At 38.9% G+C, this 23,360-nt stretch overlaps 1 protein-coding gene across 2 annotated transcripts in view; it reads left to right on the forward strand.

Moving 5' to 3' along the window:
* The window catches only part of LOC102512466 (zinc finger protein 474), an 83,793-nt gene extending 62,524 nt beyond the window's left edge, over window positions 1–21,269 (forward strand). For both annotated transcript variants that reach the window (XM_032476577.1, XM_032476578.1), the window contains 4 exons: window positions 370–413; window positions 16,731–16,863; window positions 18,230–18,410; window positions 21,108–21,269. In XM_032476577.1, the coding sequence (XP_032332468.1) occupies window positions 370–413; window positions 16,731–16,863; window positions 18,230–18,410; window positions 21,108–21,259 (510 nt within the window). In that variant the 3' untranslated portion in view covers window positions 21,260–21,269. The remainder of the gene's footprint in view (window positions 1–369; window positions 414–16,730; window positions 16,864–18,229; window positions 18,411–21,107) is intronic.
* The last annotated feature ends 2,091 nt before the right edge of the window (window positions 21,270–23,360 follow it).

Genomic DNA, 23,360 nt, shown 5'->3' on the forward strand with positions numbered 1-23,360 from the left:
CATACGGTGTCAAAGCAGCATCGCATGCCCCTTTTTCCTCTAAAAGAGGGAAAGCCTGAGTAAGCAATATGCATTTTAGCAAGATTTTAGAAGTGGTGTTAATTCCAGGTGAAATTTTGATGTATAATACACAAAAACACAGATTATCATTTTGAATGTTTAAATTGTATTTATTTAATGAGACCCTCTCATGTCTATTTTAGTAAGTAGTGTCCTAAATGATGCTGAGGAGTAGAACAGAGGTCATTATTACCTCTTTATTTCAATATGAGTGAATATATTTTAATATTTGCATTTAATATTTGGGGAAAATTGCTCTTTTCTAGAAGCTGATGGTATTTCATTTTTTTCATTTTTCATTTTTATTAGGTAGAACTGTTACAATTTGACTGCACATATACAATGTATTGCATGTAAGTACGTATATACAATATACTGCACATATCTTTTAAATTTACATATATGTACTATTCACTGTTTCTAAGGAGGTTTAGAGCTTTAGATTTTTAAACTTACATAGTTATCAAAGGAATAAAGCCAACCACAAGATAAGAATCAATTCAAAAAGATACATACACTCTGCTATTAACAGCAACATTATTTATAATTGCCAATATATGGAAGCATCCTAAGTGCACATCAATAGATGGATGGATAAAGAAGATACAGCATATATATATAATGGAATACAACTCACCCATAAGAAAGAAGGGTATTTTGCCATTTGCGGCCCTTCATTCACTTTTTTTTTTTTCTCTTCAAAAACCAGAATTTTATAACTGACATAAACATTTCCATTGCAACAAAAACAACCAAATACCTAGAAATAAACTTAACCAAGGAGGTTACCTATACTCTGAAAACTGTAAAACATTGAGGAAGGAAATTGAAGATGATACAAAGAAATGGAAAGATATCTTGTGCTCTTGGATTGGCAGAATCAACATTATCAAAATGGCCATACTACCCAAAGCAATCTACAGATCCAATGCAACCCCTGTTAAAATACTCACGACATTTTTCACAGAACTAGAACAGACAATTCCAAAATTTATATGGAACCATAAAAGACCCCAAACTGCCAAAGCAATCTTTTGTAGGTCTTTTTTTTTTTTTTCCTCTTCTTTTTATTCTCTTTTCTTATGGTTTCATGGCTAAAGAAGTTCCTTTAACATTTGTTATAAAGCTGGTTTGGTGGTGCTGAATTCTTTTAGCTTCTGTTTATCTGTGAAGCTGTTGATTTCTCCATCAAATCTGAACGAGAGCCTTGCTGAATGCAGTATTCTTGGTTGTAAGTTTTCCCCTTTCATCACTTTAAATGTATCTTGCCACTCCCTTCTGGCCTGTAGAATTTCTGCTGAAAAATCAGCTGATAACTTTATGGGAGTTTCCTTGTATGTTATTTGTTGCTTTTCTATTGCCAATTTTAATATTTTCTCCTTATCCTTGATTTTTGTCAATTTGAAAACTACGTGCCTCGGTGTGTTCCTCTTTGAGTTGATCCTGTGTGGTACTCTCTGCACTTCCTGGACTTGAGTGACTGTTTCCTTTCCCAAGTTGGGGAGTTTTTCGGTTATTATCTCTTCAGAAATTTTAGTATTTCATTCTTTGACTTAAGACCTCTCTGCCTAATTGGAACACAGATTGACAGAGCTAATGAAATATAACTACAACCCAAAATGAAGCCTCTGTCTACTTATTTTATTAGATAACACTTGGGGTTATTTTCTTAGTATTTTGCTTGTAACGTGAAACATTGTTTCTAAAAATCCTGTATTACAAAATAGGCTTTCTTTTCTTTAAGGAATCTATCATTTTTTTAAAAGGATTGTCTCTCTGAATGCAGTTTTAAGCTACCTTTGACATCCTAGATACTCAGGTTTGAGCTCAAATCCTATCAGGCACATCTCTAGCATCTGGTGCTGCCATCTGGTGTTTTATTTTAATGTAATGTCTCCTACTCTAGCAAAAATATTATTGCCTTTCTCTTCGTGTTATGTCCAAATATATTTGAGAAGGTCCCTTTATAATACAAACTCCAGTTACTTAGGGCTACAGTTATCTATTTGATTTGTTACAAATGCCGTTTCATGGCTAAGTATCTCATTCTCTAAAGGCAAACCTCTCAGGGAAAGATCACAATCAGAGAGACTCAGAAGGGCAGGATGGATGTTCTCACATGGTCAAATGTTGTGTATGTATTGGATAAGAAGTATTTGGAGTTTATTAGGAGGCATGAAAGAAAGGGAACTAACTTGCATTGAGTACCATTATGATCAGTACTTTATATACACGATCTCATTATATTCTTTATAATATTACAATAAGACAGACATTTTCCCCTACTTTCCATATAGAGAAACTGAGGTTAAGCAACTTGCCCAAAGTCACGCAGGAGGTTTGACAGGGGCTGTCAGAGCCGCATCTGTTCAATTCAAAAGACCCATACCTTTTTATGTCGCTAAAGAGAGAGGCACGTGTGTGATACAGAAAGGGTGTGGCTCCCCTGCCAGAGTTATAAGTGTTAATTAAGCAGGACAAAGAGGACAGAAGTTTGTTCAGTCAACAAATATTTATTGTTGGGCATCAGACTGAGTACTAAATATAGAGTCATAATAAAGATAGACACAGTTCTTGATCTGGAGTTTTTAGTCTTATGGGGGAAGTGATATGAAATAAATAAATATAAAATTTCAAATTGTGATTCGATAGTGTCTAATGGTGGAAGGTGGACATTTAGATTCTTGGTAAGAGAAAACCTCTGGGAGGAGGCAACATTTCAGCTGAGACATGAAAGACATGAAAGCATTAGTCAAGAGTCAGGATGTGTAGGGATGGGAACAGCAGGAGGAGGAGACATTTTAGTCAAAGGTAGCATGTGGGAAGGCCTTGAGGCAAGAAAGATCTTAAAATGGAACTAAAAAGCCCACATGTAGCCAAAATCTAATGAAGGAGGGGACAGACATACAAGATGAAGCTGTAGAAACAGCACAGTTTCCTCCAGCTGCCTCGGTTATTTGGCTGTTGCAGGAATCCAGGTGAAAGTGGATGGAAGCCTGGCCTGCAGTGCTGGTTGCAGAGATGGAGATAAGGTATAATGGGCAGAACTTGGGGTCAGGAAAGGAAGGTCAAGGATGACCCCCAGATTTTTAGCTTGAGCAACTGCACTGTTATGCCACTTTCTAAGATGGGAAAGACTTGAGAAAAGGGTAGACTTTTGGGGATTAAGACCAGTTGTTCTATGCTGGACTTACCAAATTCAAAATGCTTGTGAGATATCTAAGTAGATGAGTCAGGCTGAATATGTAAGTCTGGACCTCAAAAGAGGAACTGGGCTGGGATATACACTTGTGCATTATTAATATGTATTTAAAGTCATCAGAATACGTATAGGGCTCGAAAAATAGAGCCAGGTCTGATGTCCTAAGCCATTACAGTATTTGGGGTTAGAGGATTAGGAACTGGAGAACAAGTGACTGAAATCATTGGAGAAATGACTAGAGAGTATGGTGCCCTGGAAGCTGCCAGAGGAGGAAATGTGAAGAATAAGTGTGGAAAACAGGATGCAATGTCCAGAGGTTGAGTAGGAGAAAGGCCAAAAAATATCTATTTGATTCGGCAATGTGGATTTAGTTTGATAAACTTGGAGAAAACACATTCAGAGTCGTGGTGGGGTCTGCAGAGTGTATAAGTGATAAAGGCAGGATGTGTTTTGAGAAGTTTGGCTTTGGAGACTAGGGGAGAAATAATGGGTAGGCTAAAACTAGAGATTTTAGGTTAAGAGAGGTTCCCTTAAAAGATGGGAGCTTCCAGACTATGTTTGAATATTTCAGATAGTGATCCAGTTGAGAGGTGAAGGTTTAAAAAGCAGGAGAGGTGATAAGAGCATGTGGAAAACCTGGAGGAAAACCGGGCACCAGGGGTGGGATCCTGCCTGTGCAGAGGGAGGGGTTTGATAGGAGGGAGCCTGTCTCCATTTCAGGAGGAGGTTGAATGCAGATGAAGGCAAGTTTATAGGATGCTAGTGAGAAGATGAAGGAGCTACATCTGTTAGCTTATGTATTTTCTCAGGGAAATACCAGATGAGCTGATCAGATATATCAGATGAGAAAGAGAGTGGTATAAAGAGAGAGAGAAAAAGTAAATTTTAAGAGTCTACTTAGTCCTTTGTTTCTTCACGCCTTTAGTTAAACTGAGTTTCTGAAATCAAGACTAGGGCTCCTAGAACCATTTGCCTCTATGATTCCCAAACACAAGAATGACTTAAGAAATCTTTGGAGGTGGTAGATGAAATGTTCAGTGCAATCCTTCTGGGGGTTCTTACCCTTATAGAGACCTTCAGTGGCCCTAGTTCACCTACTCAGCTGTGCTGATGTCACAAAAACCAGCCTCGACTTCACAAACCACCCACTGATGATGCTGCCAGCTGGGCCATTCATGTCCAACTCCAGGCGCCATTTCTTCATCTTTCCTTGGTGCCAACCATGCCTGTGTATCAGGGCAGCAATCTAGGATCCCACAGCTCTCAGGTGTAGAGAGCCCAACTGTAAGGTAACAGGACCTTTTTCTTCTGTACTGTTGGCCCTAAAACCCAAAGGAATCTGTGTGCATATGTGTAGTGTGTGTAATATGTGTGTGTTGGGGAGGGGGAGAGTTACACATTTTGGAGCAACAGCATCACCAATTAAATTGATATTTGGCTTCCTCATATAAACATTTGAAGAATAATACTCATCTGTACAAATTACAGTCTAACATTTTTTTTAAAATCAGCCTCAAATTATGATTGTATATCACGTATCCATGGTGAGAGAGACCGTAATAGAGCTACCTCTCCCAGAGCCTAAAGACAAAAGCAAAAATAGGTTGTCCTCACATTGGTGCTCCAACATGTGGCTTCCTGTCTCTCTAAAAAGAAAAGTGCTGATTGTAACCTCTGTGAGAGGAGAGGATCACATGTTATAAGTTCAAGAATTATTCAAGCCTAAAATGAAGAGATCTACAAAGTGCTGTACTCTCAAATAATTTATCTAGCTTAAATGATTTCATGCATCTTCTTAAGCCTGCTTCTCTGTGTCCCCCCATCTCCCTCCTTCCACATTTTCTAGTGATAGGTGCCTGGGAACTCTTTATGTAAAGACCAAATGGATATACATAGTTCTTAGAAATCCAAATTCCAAAGTCAACAACTAAAATCTCTCCCCAAATTCTTAGAACTCCACGGAAGGCAGTGCAATACAACCTTGAAAGAGTTCCCACTGAAATGGAGGTGAATGTCTGGTGAACAGAATCTCACTGCTAGTTGTGAGGACAAGTCCAGCTTTATGGATAGGCGGAGCATTGAGAGAATTTGACTTAGGTCTCATCTCTTGCTTTCTCTTTATATTATGTAATTCATTCCCTTCTTACATCCATTGTCTCTATCAAATATTTACCTCTGTGAGACTGTCTTATAGGAAGAGAGCTGTCCTACAAATTGAAGGATCTAATAAATTCAGGAACTCAATAAATTTCCAGTAATCCTGCTCCAAGCCCCAGCTCTGTTGCCAGTGTCCTGTCATTTAAAGTCCCCAAGCAGCTCTCACATCCAGGCTAACTTTGTTTAAGCAGAGAAAGTAAAAACATAAAGATATCACTGGTCCCAACCTAAAGTTTCAGGAAATCAGAGGCAAAGGGTAGTGAAGATCAGGAGAGACTGGGACCAAAAACTCTGATAAGAAAAGGAAAAGACAAGCCAAAAAAAAAAAAAAAAAAAAAAAAATCAAAACAACTGTTTCTTAAGGTTAGAATCCTTTCTGTCCTATCCAAGATGGTATCTTTTTTCTTTTGATTGGAAAATGTCTTTCCTGGGCCTTCCCCCTGAGCTGGGGGCCCTTTGGCATATACAATGGAAATAACCCAGCTTCCAAGCTCCAGGCCAGATTGTGCCAATGCTTTCTAACTATAGAAGCTGGAAAAACTGAGTGCATGCCTCAATTTGTGGGTTTTTCCTGTCTTACTTCATTTTACCCTGTGACCCAGAAGCCATCTGACTATGAGGGTCAGGCCTGGTGCCAAACTGAGGAGCACAGGAACCAGACACCAGGGTCACCCTCCATCCATTCTCTTCGAAGGAAAGTCATTCTTACAAGAATTTGTCAAGAGATTGAATCAATACCTCACACACCTCACTTTCCAACCAGTATCCTTCCAAGGGATCAGGAAAAACAGAAGAAAAAAAAAACAACAACAACAAAACTTTTTATCTCAAATGTGAAAAGAAAAAAGAAAAAAAACTTCAGCTAAGAAACTGTATTCCTTTCCTAAACTGAAGCTCTAAATTGGAATTCATTCTTTAACTTATATTTTTCAGCCTTGTATCTCAGGACAAGCAAGTAAATAAAATGTCAAGCATGTATTCAAAATACCAATAAGTTACTTTAAAAAATCAGATACATGAAAATACTTTAATGTTAACAGCATTTCCAAATGAATGGCCAGATCGTTCTTATTGTTAAAAGGAGCACAACAAAACTCCAAATCACAAGTTGCAGACTCTCTAGCAGTTGGCCAATAGACAGGCTGAATTGGAAAATTCCTTTACGTGGCATCCAGTGACTTCCAAAAACAATTTCATTTCAAACAACTATCCTTCCAGATGTGCCATTTGGGTAGAATTGTTAAAAAACACCAGAAGTAAATGTGAAATACCAGTGGTTTCTAGAATAACTCTGCGAACGCAGTTACTCCTATATATTAAAATGCTGTTAATACTTTGTCTGCAAGTGTAGGACCTGCCTGGGGGAATGGAAACTTAATTATACACTTTCGGTCTCAGTCAAGTTTGTTGAAAATGTGTTTTAAATGGCCACAGGCGAAATTCTGACTTTAGCAATGGCTTTGGGTGACCTGGATTTCCCTTCCCTTTCAGCACCTCCTGCACCCTCCCTGCCCTACCAACCCCCTTCTCTTGATACTGTGGGAGGAGGTTTGGGAAAATCTGATAAAATTCTTCGTAGAAAAATCTCTTATAGGACTATTTGCACTTGAAAGAGGATCTGGGGGAGAAAACCATGTTTAATCCAAAGGAATGAACTTTTGAGATAATTGAGAGAGAAGTAGGAATTTTGCTGGTTTCTCTCAAATCCCATGCAACAGCTGACCCTGTAGATACATAGGCAAAGCAGGATACACTGCTGACCACTGATGACCTTACCCCTCATGTTTCTAGAAGTAGCTGGAATCAAACAGACCTGGAATCAGATAACAGATGCATAATGAAATTACCTATCTCTGAGCAAATTACTTTAACTTCCCCCAGCCTCAGTTCCCCACAGTGAGAGGTTTAAACATGAGAATTCCTGCAGAGGACCTGGGATCAGATTGTGTTTGACAAACCTTCCAGTGTCAGCTCCTCCCTGCTCCTTTCACAGTGGGATGCAGTGATAGGCAGTGTGAAGACCCACTGTCTGGGTGAAAACCAGCTCCGCAGCTTACTAACAGCGCTGTGCCTCAGTTTCCTGGTTTGTAAAGAGGATTATTATGAGAAATACGGAGATAAAGCTTGTTAAGTGCTTAGTAAAGGGCCTGGCACTTAGAAAGTGCCTGGTAATTGTTAGCTGCTGCTTGGTCAGACATTTTCAATGTTGGAATATACAACAAGGATTTCTACAAGAGATTTTACACTTTTTTCCTCAAGCACGAGGGAGGAAAACTTTCCCTCTTATTTCCCCATTCGACCTTACTGCATTTTACGATATGCCTTGTGCACTGACTACAGACATCTCAATTATTTGGCCTAAAAGAAGGGATCAAGAGTGTGGAAAATCTAAAACAGCAGCTAAGGCCCAAATTCTTTATGTTTAACCTTGTGCAGAAAGAGGAACACTGTCGATGGAGTGATACCCATTCAAACAGCTGCACAGTCACTTAACAATGACTGGGGTCAGACCTGGCAGGATGGGTCCTGTTTTTGACAGCCTGGGATCCAGCTAGAAGTGGGGGAGGCAGAAATCCTCTAGCAAGTCAATGACTTGAGAATTATGCACAGTTACTGTGGGCACGTGTTCTTGGAAACCAGTCTCATCCCTTAGTGGAGGGGCTTCTTTGGTCTCAGGATGAGTTTCAAGCCTCCTATCCAGTTCTGCTAAAATTGCCTAAGTGCCTATATTCAAAGAGAGCAGGGACTTTTCAGTGTGATAACCGTTGATGTATCACTGCATACTTTTTTCTAAAATACTTCCCTGACGATCTGACAAGATTTTTAAAATTCCAGAGCCAGAGATTCAGTCCTTCTACTCTTAAGCACTGACTCCATAAGGAATCCCAGCTAAAATGCAAAGATCCCCTCCATAGTTAGGGAACCATTTCTAACAATTGCTACATGTATGCAAATTAATCATAGGTTTAATTCATTTCTTAGAAATGAGATATAAGGCAAGTACCTTTTATTGGGGAGATAAGTGGGGAGAGGGAGTGGCGAAATTAGGTTGTTCTGTGTCACAGGCTCACATGCTTTCAGTATTTGGGCAGCTGCATATAGGGCAATAGGGAGTGGTACGGCTTGTGGTATCATGAAGAGTAAGTCCCGCCTAAAGGTATTCGCATTTGAAATTTTTAAACACACTGTCCCAGTCAAATAAAACATGGCTGGCTGTTGGCTGAAATGGTTGTGGGTCCATCCATATACAATCTGAAATCCAGGATATGAAGCAGAGGGGAGGAAGTTCTACAGGGTAGCCTGGGTGAGCTGCTCTAAAGAGGACAGCCTGGGTCATAAGGGACACATGAGGGAACCCACATAGCTGTGTAGTAGTTGTATGCAGGGACCGCTGGCACACACGCTTTGTGCCTGGGCAAAGGATTACTCACCCTTGCTGCCAATTACCATTTGCATCACTTGTGAGAGACGTCTGAGCAATGAGGCCATTTTTGTGGGTCAGACAACTGGGACTCAAAACTTCTAAGAATTTTACAGGGCCACAAAAAGTCCAGGATACTAGAGAGGTCTCCCATCTGGAGAGTAGTTTTCAGAGATGATCAGTCTGAGTTCAAACATATCAGTGGGCAGAGAAGTCAAGAATGCTTACTCCACTCAGCAAGTCCCTTTCACACCCTGTCCCTGTTTCCTGACTAATTTTCGAGGGAATGGACTCAGCACTCCGTATAGTGATCTGTCAACCTGATTTATTGCCCCAAAGAGCTTAGGAAACAATAAAAAAAATATTTCCCAAATAGAGGTGGTAACTTACGTACAATCATTCCCACTGTTAGGGTCAGTTCCTGGCTCTAACCCTAGCCTGGGGCATTGCCTGTAATCAGAACATTCTTTCTGAGCAACAGCATCTAGGCTACACTGGACTCACCCCCTGAGAGACAGCCCTCTCCTCCAAATGCATTTTCAGTTAGTGCCGGTCTCATCTCCCCAGTCAGTCTCAGCTGTGTTTTGTGCTGATGTCTCTGGTTTCTTTCTACTCATGGTGCAGCTTCAGTATCCAATTGCTTCATTAGCTTTTGTGAAGTTGAAAAATCCCTGATTAAACCCAGATACTTACAGAATGACCGTACTGTGCTCGTTTCCAGTCATGAGAAGCAAAGTACACAAAGACATATAGGGCCGGTTCTAGGCCACGTCCTAACACAGGGCAAGGATTGCCATGTGTATTCTTTTCCATGGCCTCCATTTTTAAATTCTGTTTCTTGTGATTAATGATGACAACCAGATGGTTTGAAAGTGTCTTAAGGTGAGGCACCTTTTTCTAATTTACTCGAAGTTGTGGTTCAGGCCATGAGGACTGTTTCACTTTTCAGGACATTCTCTCACCTCTGTGTTCCTTGATTTCTCTTTGACTTAAGTTAATGAAGGTTCCCAAATGAACACAGGGCATGTGGCTGTTTTGAAGCAAGGATGTTATAATGCAACCTAAAAGAGAAAAAAGGGGGGGCCATTTAACTTTCAGCAATGTTTGTTTCCAAGTAATCTGTAAAGCATGTTACTTGGGAGAAAAAGCCAAGCATTTTATTTACACATATTTGGTAATAAAAAAGACGTCTTTTACATTTTGATATGGCTGCTTTGCCCCAGCCCCGCTAAAATAGCTTCTTCAAAAAGAACAGGCCAACTGCTTCAATAACAGCAAATAAATCCAGCTAATTACCGCCTTCTGATGTGCAAATGTAGGAGGCTTCCTCTGTTCCCTGGTAGGAGACAGGTAATTGTACTTGTGACCTTCTAGAACCAGAGCGCTCAGCTCTCTCTTCCTGAGGGGAATGAGTCTAAAAATGATATGGTAGGCTGAAGGGCAGTCAAAGGCAAAGCCAGGGAAAATGTAAAGGAATGACTAGCTTGACACAAAGGGAGCCTCTCCGTATCCCTGAAATTAACTGAGGAAAGTGACTAACCTTGTTTGTCTTTTGTACACATTCTCACACACACACTCATACTCATCTACTAAAGGACCCTGAAGTTCCTCTTACTGGAGGATTAGAAACTGGTGTCACTTAGGTTTCAAATGCCAGATGCCATGAATACGGGCACAGAGAGCACACTTTTAAGCTACCCAACCCTGCTGCAGGGGCTCAGCCCCTGACATGAGAATCACACTTTTCTGGATGAAATTGTATGTGACTGGAATTGCTGCCTAGGGTACTTTCTCTGGCAAAAATGTTAATATCCTGGAAAAGAAACTCAATAAAACACTTCCTAATTTTCTCTGGTTTTCTTTTAAAAAAATTTCCCTCCTATTTTTTTTTTTTGTTTGTTTGTTTTTTGTTTTTTTTTTTTTTTCTTTTTTCAACTGGAGAATTTCTTGAGAGACAAAGGGTTTAGAATTTAGGTCACTTGAAAATAATCTCCAGTTTCTGGCAAAAGTCACCCTAAAATACATTGTTTGACTTTGGAATTTCATCTGACAATGTGTACTGCTGACTTTGAACTGACTGCATTGTGTGAGCATGATAATGCAAAAATACTCAACCAAACTAGGTCTGCATGCGTGGCATGAGTGGTTTTTAATCAGCTTTACTGAAGGATAATACACAAACAATAAATTCCATCTATTAAACATGTGTAATACAATGAGTTTTGACAGTTTTATATACCTGTTACATCACCACCATAATCAAGATACAAAACATTTTTACCATGCCCAAAGATTCCTTATAGCTTTATTTCTCCTTTCCCCTCCAGCCTCTAGGCAACCCCTGATTTGAATTTTAACCATTGCAGCTTGGTTTGGATTTTATATAAATGGAATTAGGCAGTAATGTAGTCTTTTACATCTGGCTTCTTTTAGGATAATGATTCTGAGTTTCATCCATGTTGGTGCAAGTAGCAGTAGCTCTTTTTTATTGCTGAGTAATAGTCCATTGAATGGTGGAATTACACTTTGTTTATCTAGTCATGGATGTTTCTAATTGCATTAATGTTTATATTATCACTTGAGTGTGCTGTCGACTTCAGTGCAGACAGAACCAGTTTGAATGTCTTCAATATGGAAGAATCAAGATGTTTTAGTATCTGAAAATTATAAATTACCTCATCTGGCCCATTCCTTGGTCTAATTAAGTCATCATCTTGAAACTGAAGTCTCAACACAATCAAGGCACTTTCCATTACTTTTATTCGTTGCCCCCTGTCTGCCTGACTCCCACAATAATACAATGTCTTACCATGGCTAAGGCAGCTCTCTTGGCATAGGAAGAACTTGCTTCTAGTACTGTCTCTCAAATCCCTCCCCAGATACTGAAGCATGACTAACTTCTAATGATAGGAGGATGGAGCCTGGGTTCAGCGCTATATTCTTACCTTCACACTTCCTCTAATCAGTCACTTCACTATGGGCTTTAAAGCTTTCCTGTTGACATATTACAGTACTACTAAACAGTTGCCGAGTTGGTCATGTCCTTCGGCAATTTGTTTGAGGGCATTCTCCCCTCATCACTATAGCTCATCCCATTAAGCAGACCCATTTAAAATGTCACCCCCTTCACTGGCTTCTAGTCAAAACTCTTGCCTTTCTTCCTACTTCAGGCTCCTATAGCACTCTGTGTATCATGGCACTTATATATGCTTGTCTCTATTACTAAGGCAAGCTAAGCCCTGGGGTTTCCCATATACTCCAGCATGGTGAAGATACTAGACTCAGTTTAAATGCTTGTTGCTGGAAGGAGCAGATGTATAAAATCATAGAGGCAGCAAAGTTGAGGACTGTGACCTCTAGCTTGGGGAAGGGTGTTGAGGCTGGTGTGGCTGGCAGACCTGTTTTACAGGGCTAAAGCTGGGCATGAATGAAATCGGTCTGAAGGGTTTGGACTTTATTCTGTAGCCACAGAGAACCACAGAAAAACCTGATTATTACATCAGACCAGCCAAGTTTGCACAAAACATAGTCAAGTACAGAGGGAAGGGAAGCAGTTGGGAAGTTGAAAATGACACGATGATTTGTCAGTCCAGCCACTATGGGCAACAAAGGACCCAAGGGATGGTTCACTCCATCCACCCCCCCAAATCATCTTTTTGGCTGGCACTTTTTAGCATAAAATGTCTCATACCCTATGATCCCTTCTAGTTATTTGTGAATTCATTTTTTGGCAAATGCAACCACGCCAGGAAGACAAGCCTGAACAAAATGAAAATATCTGGAAGAGCTATACTTAGATTATCTTATGGTGGAAACAGACTTGTGCTAAATTGTGTCCTCAAATTATTTTTCCAGGTTTTTGTTACTACTTTTTAAAGTAATGGAGCTAAATTCTAGGACTTCAATTAAGCTACATTATGCAATCATTTAACTAATGTGTATTCAGCTATAAACCGTTGACAAAATAGTATTACTGGAATAATGCAATTTAAATATTGCAAATATTTTCATTTTGCATTATACTTCTATTTTATGCTATGCAAGGCTGTATTCATTCCTAATGTTAATTCTGATTCCAATTACTAAGTGGTTACATCACTAAACTGTATTATACACAACACCTTGAATATCATCTTTTATCAGTTTTTTAAGGAATTTTCAGAAAGTAATTTGGGCTCCACTTGATTTTTCCTTTTAGGGCTGATTTTATTACCTAATCTTTTGACTTTTGACTTAGGAGTTGATGTTCTTTTCTATTATTTTATTATTCTTATAAAAATGACACAAGTTCATTATAAAAATTAAGCTAGTAAGAAAGTATAAAAATTAGCATAACAATTGACCCCCAAATAGTTAGATCTTAGTGAATATCATTCCAGACATCTCCCTATGTGAATAAACATGTCTAAATAGACATGCAGATTTTTTTCACAGAAGTGAGATCATCACATCCAAATTATTATTAATAGAGATGATATATTTAATTTTACTTGAGTTTGACAAAGAGAAAGCAAAGTGAAACTGATGATATTGCTGAACTTCAGAAAAATATTTCTTCACTAAAATATTAAAGGACCTACTAAAGGTAAAAAACAAAGATGTTATTAAAGAATTTGAAAAAATTTAACACCATGTTTTGATTTGATACTGCGCTAATTGACTGTTTGCTGTGAAAGGTGGAGAACTTAGTATTGTTAGCATCCTTGTACCACTCCTGCCCTTGCCAATTTTTGTATTTTTACTTGTCAAAGTGTGTTCCTTTTTCTATCCTCTTCCCTAATCACAATTTCTGTCGTCATTTTACCTTAGTTCTGTGTTTAAATGGATTTATTGCCAGTCTTATAGTCATAGCTTCAGTATTTCTGAACTTTTTTTTTGCTGTTTTTGTTTTATTTCATGATTGCTTATATTTTACTAACTGATGTTTTTCAGAAGTGACTGTGTAATTTATTGACTAGATGGGGACATTTTAGAGAGTAAAAGAAGGAACTATTAATCCTTGGTCGGGGCAACAGGTACATTAGCGACTGTCTTACTCAAAGCAGGACTTAAGATCCTTCTAAAACCAGAGGTGGTGTATTTCCTAAGTTCTTGTGGGCTTCAACTTAGTACTTTTTGCAGCATTTAAATGGTGCCAAATGGCTCCTTACACAAAGGAGCATCTATTTGAAATAAAAGGTTTGGCTCTGACTAAAGGCCCAAAAGCTCACTTCCTGGGGTTAATGGATGGGTTTTAGGGAGTCCACCAGTCACTCCAAATCATTTCTCCAGTTCTCTATACACGTGCTTTTTGGGGGGGAGATGATGATTGCAACCATTAAGATATTCAAAGGGACTTATGGCTCCATATATATTACTAATTTATATTTCAGTGTATCTCCCAAAAGCTACATTGTTGGATCATGTTCTCCTAACTCTCCTATAAAAAATTTGACATAACTTCACACTATTATTACTTAGTATTTATTGTGGGATTAATGTAAGTAATGACCAAATGTAGAGTGTTTCTGATTTCCTGCAAAACTGCTAGTCATGACTTCCATTTTAGTTTTCGATGTTTCATTACGATTCAAGCAATAATATTTAATATTAGGAATATTTTTTTCTTTCTGGCCACCTCTCACACTTCTTTCTATGAGCTCTACTAGCAATTGACTTGTGTAGCTCACTGTGGTTTCATTTCAGCCCAAGTTAACAAGGAAGTCATCAAAAGCTATTTGAAGCTATTTGAAATAGGTGTCCTAGTCCAGGTTTTCTGGACCTACATCCATTCCTCTTCTGTCAACACCTCTCCAGCAAACCACCCTCTTTTCTTGGTCCGTATTCTCTCCCCTTTGTTTCAATGGTGATATTACAAATTGTAAAAATGAATGGATGGATGACGGGTCATCTCCACTGATTAGGAGAAAAGTTGTTAAATGTTCACTTCCCTTTGCATTGCACAGTCCTGGCCTAAAAGACTGAACATTCCTGACAGAAAAATGACATTAAAAAAAAATGCTGCGTGGAAAATAATAATTCCAATAGTGGCCAGCAAAATGATTGAAAACATATGAAAATGAGTTGGATTCAAATTGAGAGAAATATACACATATGAAAACTCTCCCTGAGTGTCCAAGTGCCTCTGTCTGTATCCAACCTAAATAGACTTTCCCAGGAAACTGAAAGAACAAAAGCAAGCTTGGGATGAGCCCTAATAAACTTGCTGTGCAGGGGCATTTAGTTGCCCCCATAAAACAGTTCACATCTGAATTAGTGCTTATGTAGATTCCGAGATTAACTTTTTAAAAAGTCTTTTACCCTGATGTTAACAAAGTAATGCCTCACCTCCAAAATACTACCTAAGATGTTGACAGGAAAAGTGCTGATCTAATCCTTTGCTCTGCAGAAACTCTTGACTTAGTGGCTTCCTCTTTGCCCTTCTTTGGTTATACTTTCCTGGCATCTTCTGGCCCCGCAGGCCTGGTGTACACCAGCCCCCTGGGCACACCTTCGCCCCCACTGCCTTGCTCAGTTATGCCAAGTCACAGTAGCACATTAGCCAAGCAGGGTCTTCTGCTCTTTCCTACAGGGCTCTGGTCTCTTCTTCCTGTTTATTCTCTCCCTCCCCAACACGTCCACTTCCATCTGAAAACACTGAGGAGGCAGAAGTGTAAAACCTTGGCAGTTAAGGCAGTGGCAGGAACCACAAGTTGGAGATTGTTCAGATTTCTCTGGAAATTTCAGACTGACAACTGTGAAATTAATGAACAATAAAGAGGTTCTCTTATCTCTCTTCAGACCCACGGGGTTTTTCTCTTCAGCTGTGTGTCCGGGTTGCTTGCCCTTTCCTAGAGCACTGCTTAGGAGTAAGATGTTCACAAGCTACGAATATGGAGTGTGTTGCAGGTTCAACTGCAGTTCAACCACAAGTATAGAGGATGGGGCAGGCTTTGGAAAATATAATATAGAACATCTTAGCCTTTTTATGGTATTAATTTTCTCCCACATCCCTGCAAGTTATTTTGTGCATGTCTTCTAGCCTCTGTGTCTATTTTTTTCTGATTTTTTTTCCTTGCAAAAGAAGCTTTATGACAATGTGACATGAATGTCTTCATTTATGACTCACACTGTTTATTTTGCTTACACGCTTGGTTAAATACTAGATTTGGCTCCTGCTTTCCATCTGGAATTTTAATAAATTCATCATTCTCAAAATAAAAAGAGTAACTTCTTGTTTTAAAATTTAGAAACCTGCACTTAATTAATCTTTCAAGTAAATAAACATGTAAAAAATAATAAGGAACTTTTGGATATTTTGAAAATTATTACTTCTGCTTTATCCTTTCTCTTAAGTCTTTAATTCCACCAATATTTTTAAAGTCACTTTTCAGGTGCTAGACTTTGCTACATGGCTAGTAACAAGGAAAGATAACAAACTATTTAGTTGTTTTGATTAATGTAGTCTATTAGTATAAGTCAGTATAGACTAATAGAATAAAAATATTTACCTCAAATAATGTGATTTTAAATTTTATTTTTTATTGAAGTGTAGTTGATTTATAATGTTAGTTTCAGGTGTACAGCAAAGCAATTCAATTATACATATGCATACATATATATAGACATATATTTTCAGATTCTTTTCCATTATAGCTATAGCATAACATATAATGGCTCATCCAGGAGTCACTCCATTTTCCATTTTGCTTGGTCTATATTAATTGTGGATTTACTCATCTAGAATCTGTTATTTCTGCTCAGGTATCCAGGAATCATAAATGTATTTCCATTTGATTTTGATCTTGCCCTGTGCTATTTCCACTGCAAGTGGAACCTCCAACAGTCTTAGTTAAAAGCAAGCTGATTCTAAAACATGCACACATTTTACCATGCTTTTTTTTCCCAAAGGAGACCACACCACCAACTTAATTTGTTTCTGCTTTCATGCCACCCACTGCTACTTAAGAAATATTGGAAAAGGTCATTTAATTCCATTGAAATTTCTTACAGCTCAGCTTACCTGGGCCTTTTCCATTATTTGGTGAGTATTCTTCCTTAAATGAATCACTGCTGCCTTTCCCAAAGTGCTTAATCCCAGTATTTTTTATTATTCTATTTCCCAGAATTGGAATCTCTTCACTCTCTGAAGATCTTTGCCTCTTACTTTGAAGAGTAAATTCATCTTCTGTCAGCTCCACTAGAGCTTCCCTCCCTACAACAACCTTCCTCTAACTGCATCTATTTCATTTTTCTTCCTTTTCCTCAGAGGCTAACATTTCCAATTACACCCTTGATCCCACCTGCTCCCACCTCCTCAGAGACCTTTTTCTGTTGATTTACCCCCCCTTTTCTCTTAGGCCTACAATTTCTTTCCCTCCACCAAGATACTCCTATCTTAACAACAACAACAAAACAAATCTTTCTTCAACTCTACTTATCTCTCAAATTTCCTTTCTGCAAACTTTTTGAAAGTGTATTTCTCTTCTTGACCTAATCTTTAACTCCAAACTATTAAGCAACCAGATCTACTCACCTTCCTCAACCACCCATTACTCTCAGTAGCATTTGACAGGGTTGATGATACCAACTTTCTGGAACCAGAAGTGTTTTCAGAAATCTGAACAGAGTCTTTTGTCTCCACGCCCTGTTTCTTTAACTGCAGACTTGAACCTTTACCTTCTTAGGCTGCAATTTCCCTTGCCCAATCTCATTATGGTAGCTACTCTTCCAAGAATTTTTCTCCATCCACTCTCTATATACTCCTTTTCTGGAATTTTTATGGTTTTAAACATTTTTTTCTGTGCAGATAGCTCTGAACCCCACTAATCCTGAACTACAGACCTCTGTTTCTTGTTTTGGCTAGACTTTCATGTTTAAATTCTTCTATGTGTCAGCTAGGTCCAGAACAGAATCCATTTTTTTCTCCTTCCCCAAACTATCTCTCCTGATTTCTCCCTTTTCTGTAAGTGACATCTCCATCTTCTCTGTTATCTAGAACAAAGCATTGGTGTTCTCTTGGACCCACGATTTACCTACCCACAGAGCCATGAAGGCTCAAGCTCTCACAGACATGCTGCCCTGCTAGTCCTTGTGGATACATTATAGCCAGACTGACTTTACTGAAGTTCAGTCATATTAAATGAGAAAATGCGTTTTATAAAGTACCATTATGTAGAATACTGGTTAGCTCTTTTTTATTTCCTATCCTCCTCCTAAACCAACACCCCCCCCACCTCAATCACTCAGATAATATAGTTCTCTTTACTGCCGAAAAAGTTAAATTCATCAGAATGGTTAGACTTTTAAAAAATAGATTGATTTTTCATGCAAATTTAAATGTATTATAATTTTAAAGTATAATTTCCAAACTGGAATTTTATCTAACAGATATTTTGTATTACTTGCAGCCAACAATGATAAGGCGTCCACCAACAATTGTTTGCTACATTTGTGGTCGTGAATATGGAACAAAATCAATTGCCATCCATGAGCCACAATGTCTGAAAAAATGGCATAATGAAAACAACTTATTGCCTAAAGAGTTAAGGAGACCGGAACCAAAAAAACCAGAACTCAGGACCATCACTGGTAAGTTTTGGGGAAGAAAGACTTATCTCCCTAAACTTATGAGAGTAGAGGTATTTTTTTCTTGCTTGTTCAAACAACTGAAATCAGCAACATTTACTGTCTTGGCTACAGCAAAATGGGAAAAACAGTTCTGGAATGCCTGCCCAAAGTGTTGTCTTCAGGTGCTAAGATGTAAAGATATGACATCCTTGCCAACTGTGCAAGGAGAGGGACTCACTGAAATACACCAAAATTCCCCAAAGTTACTTTCATATATTATCAAACACAATACTCAAAAAACATGAAGCTTAAAGAACCTTTGGGGACATCTGGAAACATGTATTCAAATATGAATGTGTCTCAGTGTTCACAAAGCAGGGGTATCAAAGTGAAATGCCTACAGGGTCCACTAGTCATGTTATACAATTGAATAAATTTGTCCATTTATGGAAAAGGGAAGGTGGGGACTATGAGGCACTGGAGAGCACTGGCTCCCTCTAAAGGAGACAGCTGCTACCTCGTCCCAGCTGGTGTTACTAGGAAATTTAGCTTTAAATTTACTGTGAGCATATCTTTTAATAATAAACTGGAAATCTAGACATCTATGTGAAATGCCCATATTTTAAAAATTTTGCAGTTAATATTTTGTAAAGCACTGTACAAGCCATTTGAAACTGGACCTCCATAAACTGCTGTGTGTGGCCTCATTACTGAGCTTACTCACTTAGGATGAGAATGAAGTAGTCCCGAGCACGTGTTTGCCATGCAAGCTCAGACCTGCTCATCATATTTCTACCACTGTCATTTTTCTCGGTCGATTCTCTGATTCTCCTCAAAGGAAAACCATTCTCGGTTTTCAGAGAATTATCATTAGTTTAATTGATTCTCTTTATGTAACCATAGATTTACATACCTGGAAAGTGCCTTGGAGGTCATTTAGTGTCAGTTAGCCCAAAGCACTCTTGTTAGAGATGTGACCCAAAGAGAGTCTTTTAACAGCCCACAGAGTGAATCTAGATTATCATGGTAGAGTTCCAGAGGCTGCCAGAACCCAACTATTCACAGTCCCTGCCAAGAGGAGGACTCTGCACACAGGTAGGAGAAGAACTCAAGATGAAAATAGCTGTCACTAAAATTAGAGCATTTGCTCACAAAGAGATTGTTTACCTCTTTGAAATTCCCTTCCCAGCATTTCTCATTTGGTGTCAAACATCTCTTTCCTTCACTTCTGATCTTTATCACTTTCTCTGCCTGACCATAATTATCACAATTCTAGAAGAGTTGAGAGAAATGACTGGTTTGAAAGCCCTGGAGGATTCACCATTTTGTTGTTGGCTACAGATGGACAAGGCAGGTCCTATAATTGCACTGCTCTGCAATTTTCCTCTTGGCTCCACGCTATTGTTATTTCTGAAGGTGGCCTTCCTCTCTAGATAAAGAGAATTCCATTGCCATTTCCATCCCATGGTCTTGCTGTAGTCATAGAATTCAAATAACCCTTCCTCCAAATCCAAAGTCCTAAAACTTTTAGAAATGTAATGACTCATCTTCAAGTGAGAATAAACATTCTGGAATTTTTGAGTCCATATTAAAACTCATATGAGTAAACAGAAAGTCAGTGCCACTCTTTTTCAACTGTTTTCAAAGTGCTCAAAATACACGTTCATACCCTGCACAGAAGGTGTTACTTGTTTTATCCAAGGGAGAAATACTAGGTTGTACTATTGTACTGCAGTTTAATTTCCTATGGAGAAAAATAAATAAATAAAAGGAACATTAATAGGCTTGTTAAAGAATCTAAGGTTTGCTATGGTTGTGTGGACCATTAGATAGAAGTCATATGAGAATTTCCTGGGCTTTAATGAAGAAATATATGCTGTGAAAATGATTTTTTAAAAACTGATTAATATATTTTTGAGCGCCTGGCTACATTTTGGGGGGCCTATTTTGAGCAATTCTAAGGCATAGTCAATTTAATGTACTAAAGCTATTCTATTTAAATAAAGTTTATTAAAGCTAAATCCCACACTGTTTCTCTAAAATAAAGCCATATGCTTTTTTTTCCTGTGCCCTGCCAATGAAGATTATACATCTCTCAGCTGTCTTTGTTGTTTTCGTAAGGACACTTCTTTTCATCAGATTTAACTATTCTGTTTGCATTCTTCACTTTAATTATTTAAAGAATCTCTGAGTTTGTGGCCATAAAGAGATGATAAATTTCTAGGATATAATTCATCTTCAATTCACTCTCAACCATCAGTTTTGGCCTTTAAAAACATCCCACTGAAGGATTACAGAGGAGGAAAATACAAATACATGTTTTTCTTTTTGTAAGCTTATATTTAGAGTCAACTGAAAGAAGACCAAAAGCCATATTTGCAAGATGATGGTGTGTAAACAAAGATGTTAATAATTAGTGAAGAACACCTATCACAACACCCTTTTTAAGATCTAAGGACTGAAAAGCCTCTGGTTCGGATCTGAGCTAACCGTTCTCAACCCTTAAGAGTGAGCAGCACTTTTTTTTTTTTTTTTTTTGGCAGAAGTAATATGATTTGTTTAAAAGCCTCAGTCAACAGGTATTTCCTGAAAATATTTTCCATCAAAAGTAGAGTAAGTTTCTCCAGAATGAAACTGATCCATTTTCCCATTTTCTTTTCTTTCTTTTTTGTTCTTTTACTTTTTTTTTTCTTTCTCTGTTTTTCTTTAACTTTTCAGCCAAGGGTTTCTATGATCTCGATGCCTTAAACGAAGCTGCTTGGACAAGTGCCCAGAGCCAGTTGGTTCCCTGTAATATCTGTGGGCGTACCTTCCTGTCAGACAGACTGATTGTTCACCAACGATCCTGTAAACCAAAAGTCGCCAAGTAAAGCCCTGTCTCTCTACTAAAGAGTTACAGAAATCAAATCCTTTTGAAAGAGCTAGGATAGGGTGGGGAGGAGAAATAGAAGGGGAGGAGAGGAAACAAGGAAAACTGAAATGACCAAAGGCCATCGGGCATGGGACGCCAAGCTCAGTGCTCTGGTCGCCTGGCGTGATCACTGCGTCACTGCTTTTACTCAGTGGCTGTGTGCGTGTGCCGAGTCACGTCCGGGGCCTTGAATGTCACATGGTTGTCAGGCAGAATTACACGTGGGCCACACCTTATCAGAGCTGGCATTTTTATCTCCAGGAAATCTCAGAGCCAACTGTTGCCATTTTTCTTCTGGTCTGTTTTCCTGAACAAGATTTTGAACCTCACAATTAGGGCAATTATTCAGTGAACAGAGACTTTGGGTGGTGACTTCAGGCAACTCTTTGGATTCCCTCCCATCCCTGTGCTTTCTGAAATAACGTGCCACTCCCTGCTCTTTCTGCTCCAGGGAAATGTTTTTAATTGAGTTAGTGACTGGGAATCTTCTTTTCTCCAAAATATTGTTCAACAGGAGAAAAGACACAAAAGAGCCCAGGGCCTGAAGTGCTAAAACCATACCTAACTCATACTCCCTAGCTAACAGGGAGACATGCTGCAGGGAAATTTCAGCCTCAGTGCCAGCCTCCCATGTTGGGAGACTGCTGTGACAAGATTCATCAAGTGAGTGGAGGCTAGCTCCCACCTCCTACAGAAGAAGTCCAGTGAGAGTTCTCCCTGCCCTCCTAGGGGCATATAGGTGCTTTATTGTTGAGGTCTAAAAGCCTGCCAGGAAGTTCTGTGCCTCTCCACCCAAGGCCCATGCACAGTAAGTGGGTTGTGCAGCTGCTCTGGTTTTGAGAGTCTCTGAATGTGCATTCAGAGAGGCAGAGCTCTCCTGGGAGGAGGCCAGGCCAGGGAGGTGCTCTGCCCAGTTTTGCTCCTCTGGGCAGCGCTGCTTTGCCTGGACTCCCAGCAGTTTTGCTTGAGATCTTTGTTCATTTTATGGCTGAATTTCAGGGCCATTTTGGATCCACTGGGTTCCTGCAGGCCTTGCATTCATGACTTTGCACAGCATGGTTAACTGCAAATTCGACAAGCAGATTTATTCAGGCTAATAATTTGGTCATACAGCTCTGTATTATAAGAGGTTTGGTTAGGATAATTGTTTGCATTGTTCATTTTTTTCCTGCCTGTTCCAAAGGAAGCAAGAGATGAACTTTTACAAAAGTCTCCTAGATATCCTCAAATAAGATTAGCATCTTGTAAAAGACATAGCATTTAATGACTCAGAGTTGATGGCTTAGTTCTTTTATTTTGGTAACAAAAATGACAACATCTAATATGTAGGGAGGGTGCTGTGGGTCAGGCACTGTGCCTAGTACTTCCTATATATATGTCAGTTTATATAAATCTCACGTCAATTCTTCAAGAAGATATTATTCTTATTTTACACATGAGGAAAGTGATACTTAGACTAAAATAGCTAACTCAGGGTCACATTGAACTTGAGTTAAGGATTGGAGTAAGGAAGCCAACTCAGGACTCCCGGACTTCCAAACCCATTATCTTATCCATTGCTGTCTGTGTGCTAGATACCATCATTAGTAAGATTATTCCAACATCAGTGATCTGACAAATGTCAAAAGTTTTGTACAATGTTTAGTAATGAAGGCAAATGGAAATTTTCACATACTTGCAGTTTGGCTGCTGGTTTAGGTTTATCTAAAACTGAGGTGAAAATAAAATCTGAACTGCATGGTATTTCAAAAGCCACTCTGCTTTCTCCTAGTGTGCAGAAGTCAAACAGCAAGGGAAATAAAGCAAAACATTGGCCTTAATTTGAAATAAGTTGCCATTTGGGGTCCTAAAGAGATGTTTGGGCACTTTGCTTTCAAAGCATGAAAAAACAAAACAAAACAAAACTACTCAGATTAAATCTGAGTTCTTGAAGTGGTTGAGAAAGACGAGCTCTTGTAGGAACTGTTGCTTCCACAGGGAACAGCTTGAGGCACGTCCAGGTGCCGGCTGTGGGGATGCCACTTCCAAGTACACCTCCAGCTCCGCCTCAGGTGGCCTGC

This window comes from Camelus ferus, chromosome 3 (assembly GCF_009834535.1).
Source record: "Camelus ferus isolate YT-003-E chromosome 3, BCGSAC_Cfer_1.0, whole genome shotgun sequence".
In the NCBI taxonomy this organism is placed as follows: Eukaryota; Metazoa; Chordata; class Mammalia; order Artiodactyla; family Camelidae; genus Camelus; species Camelus ferus.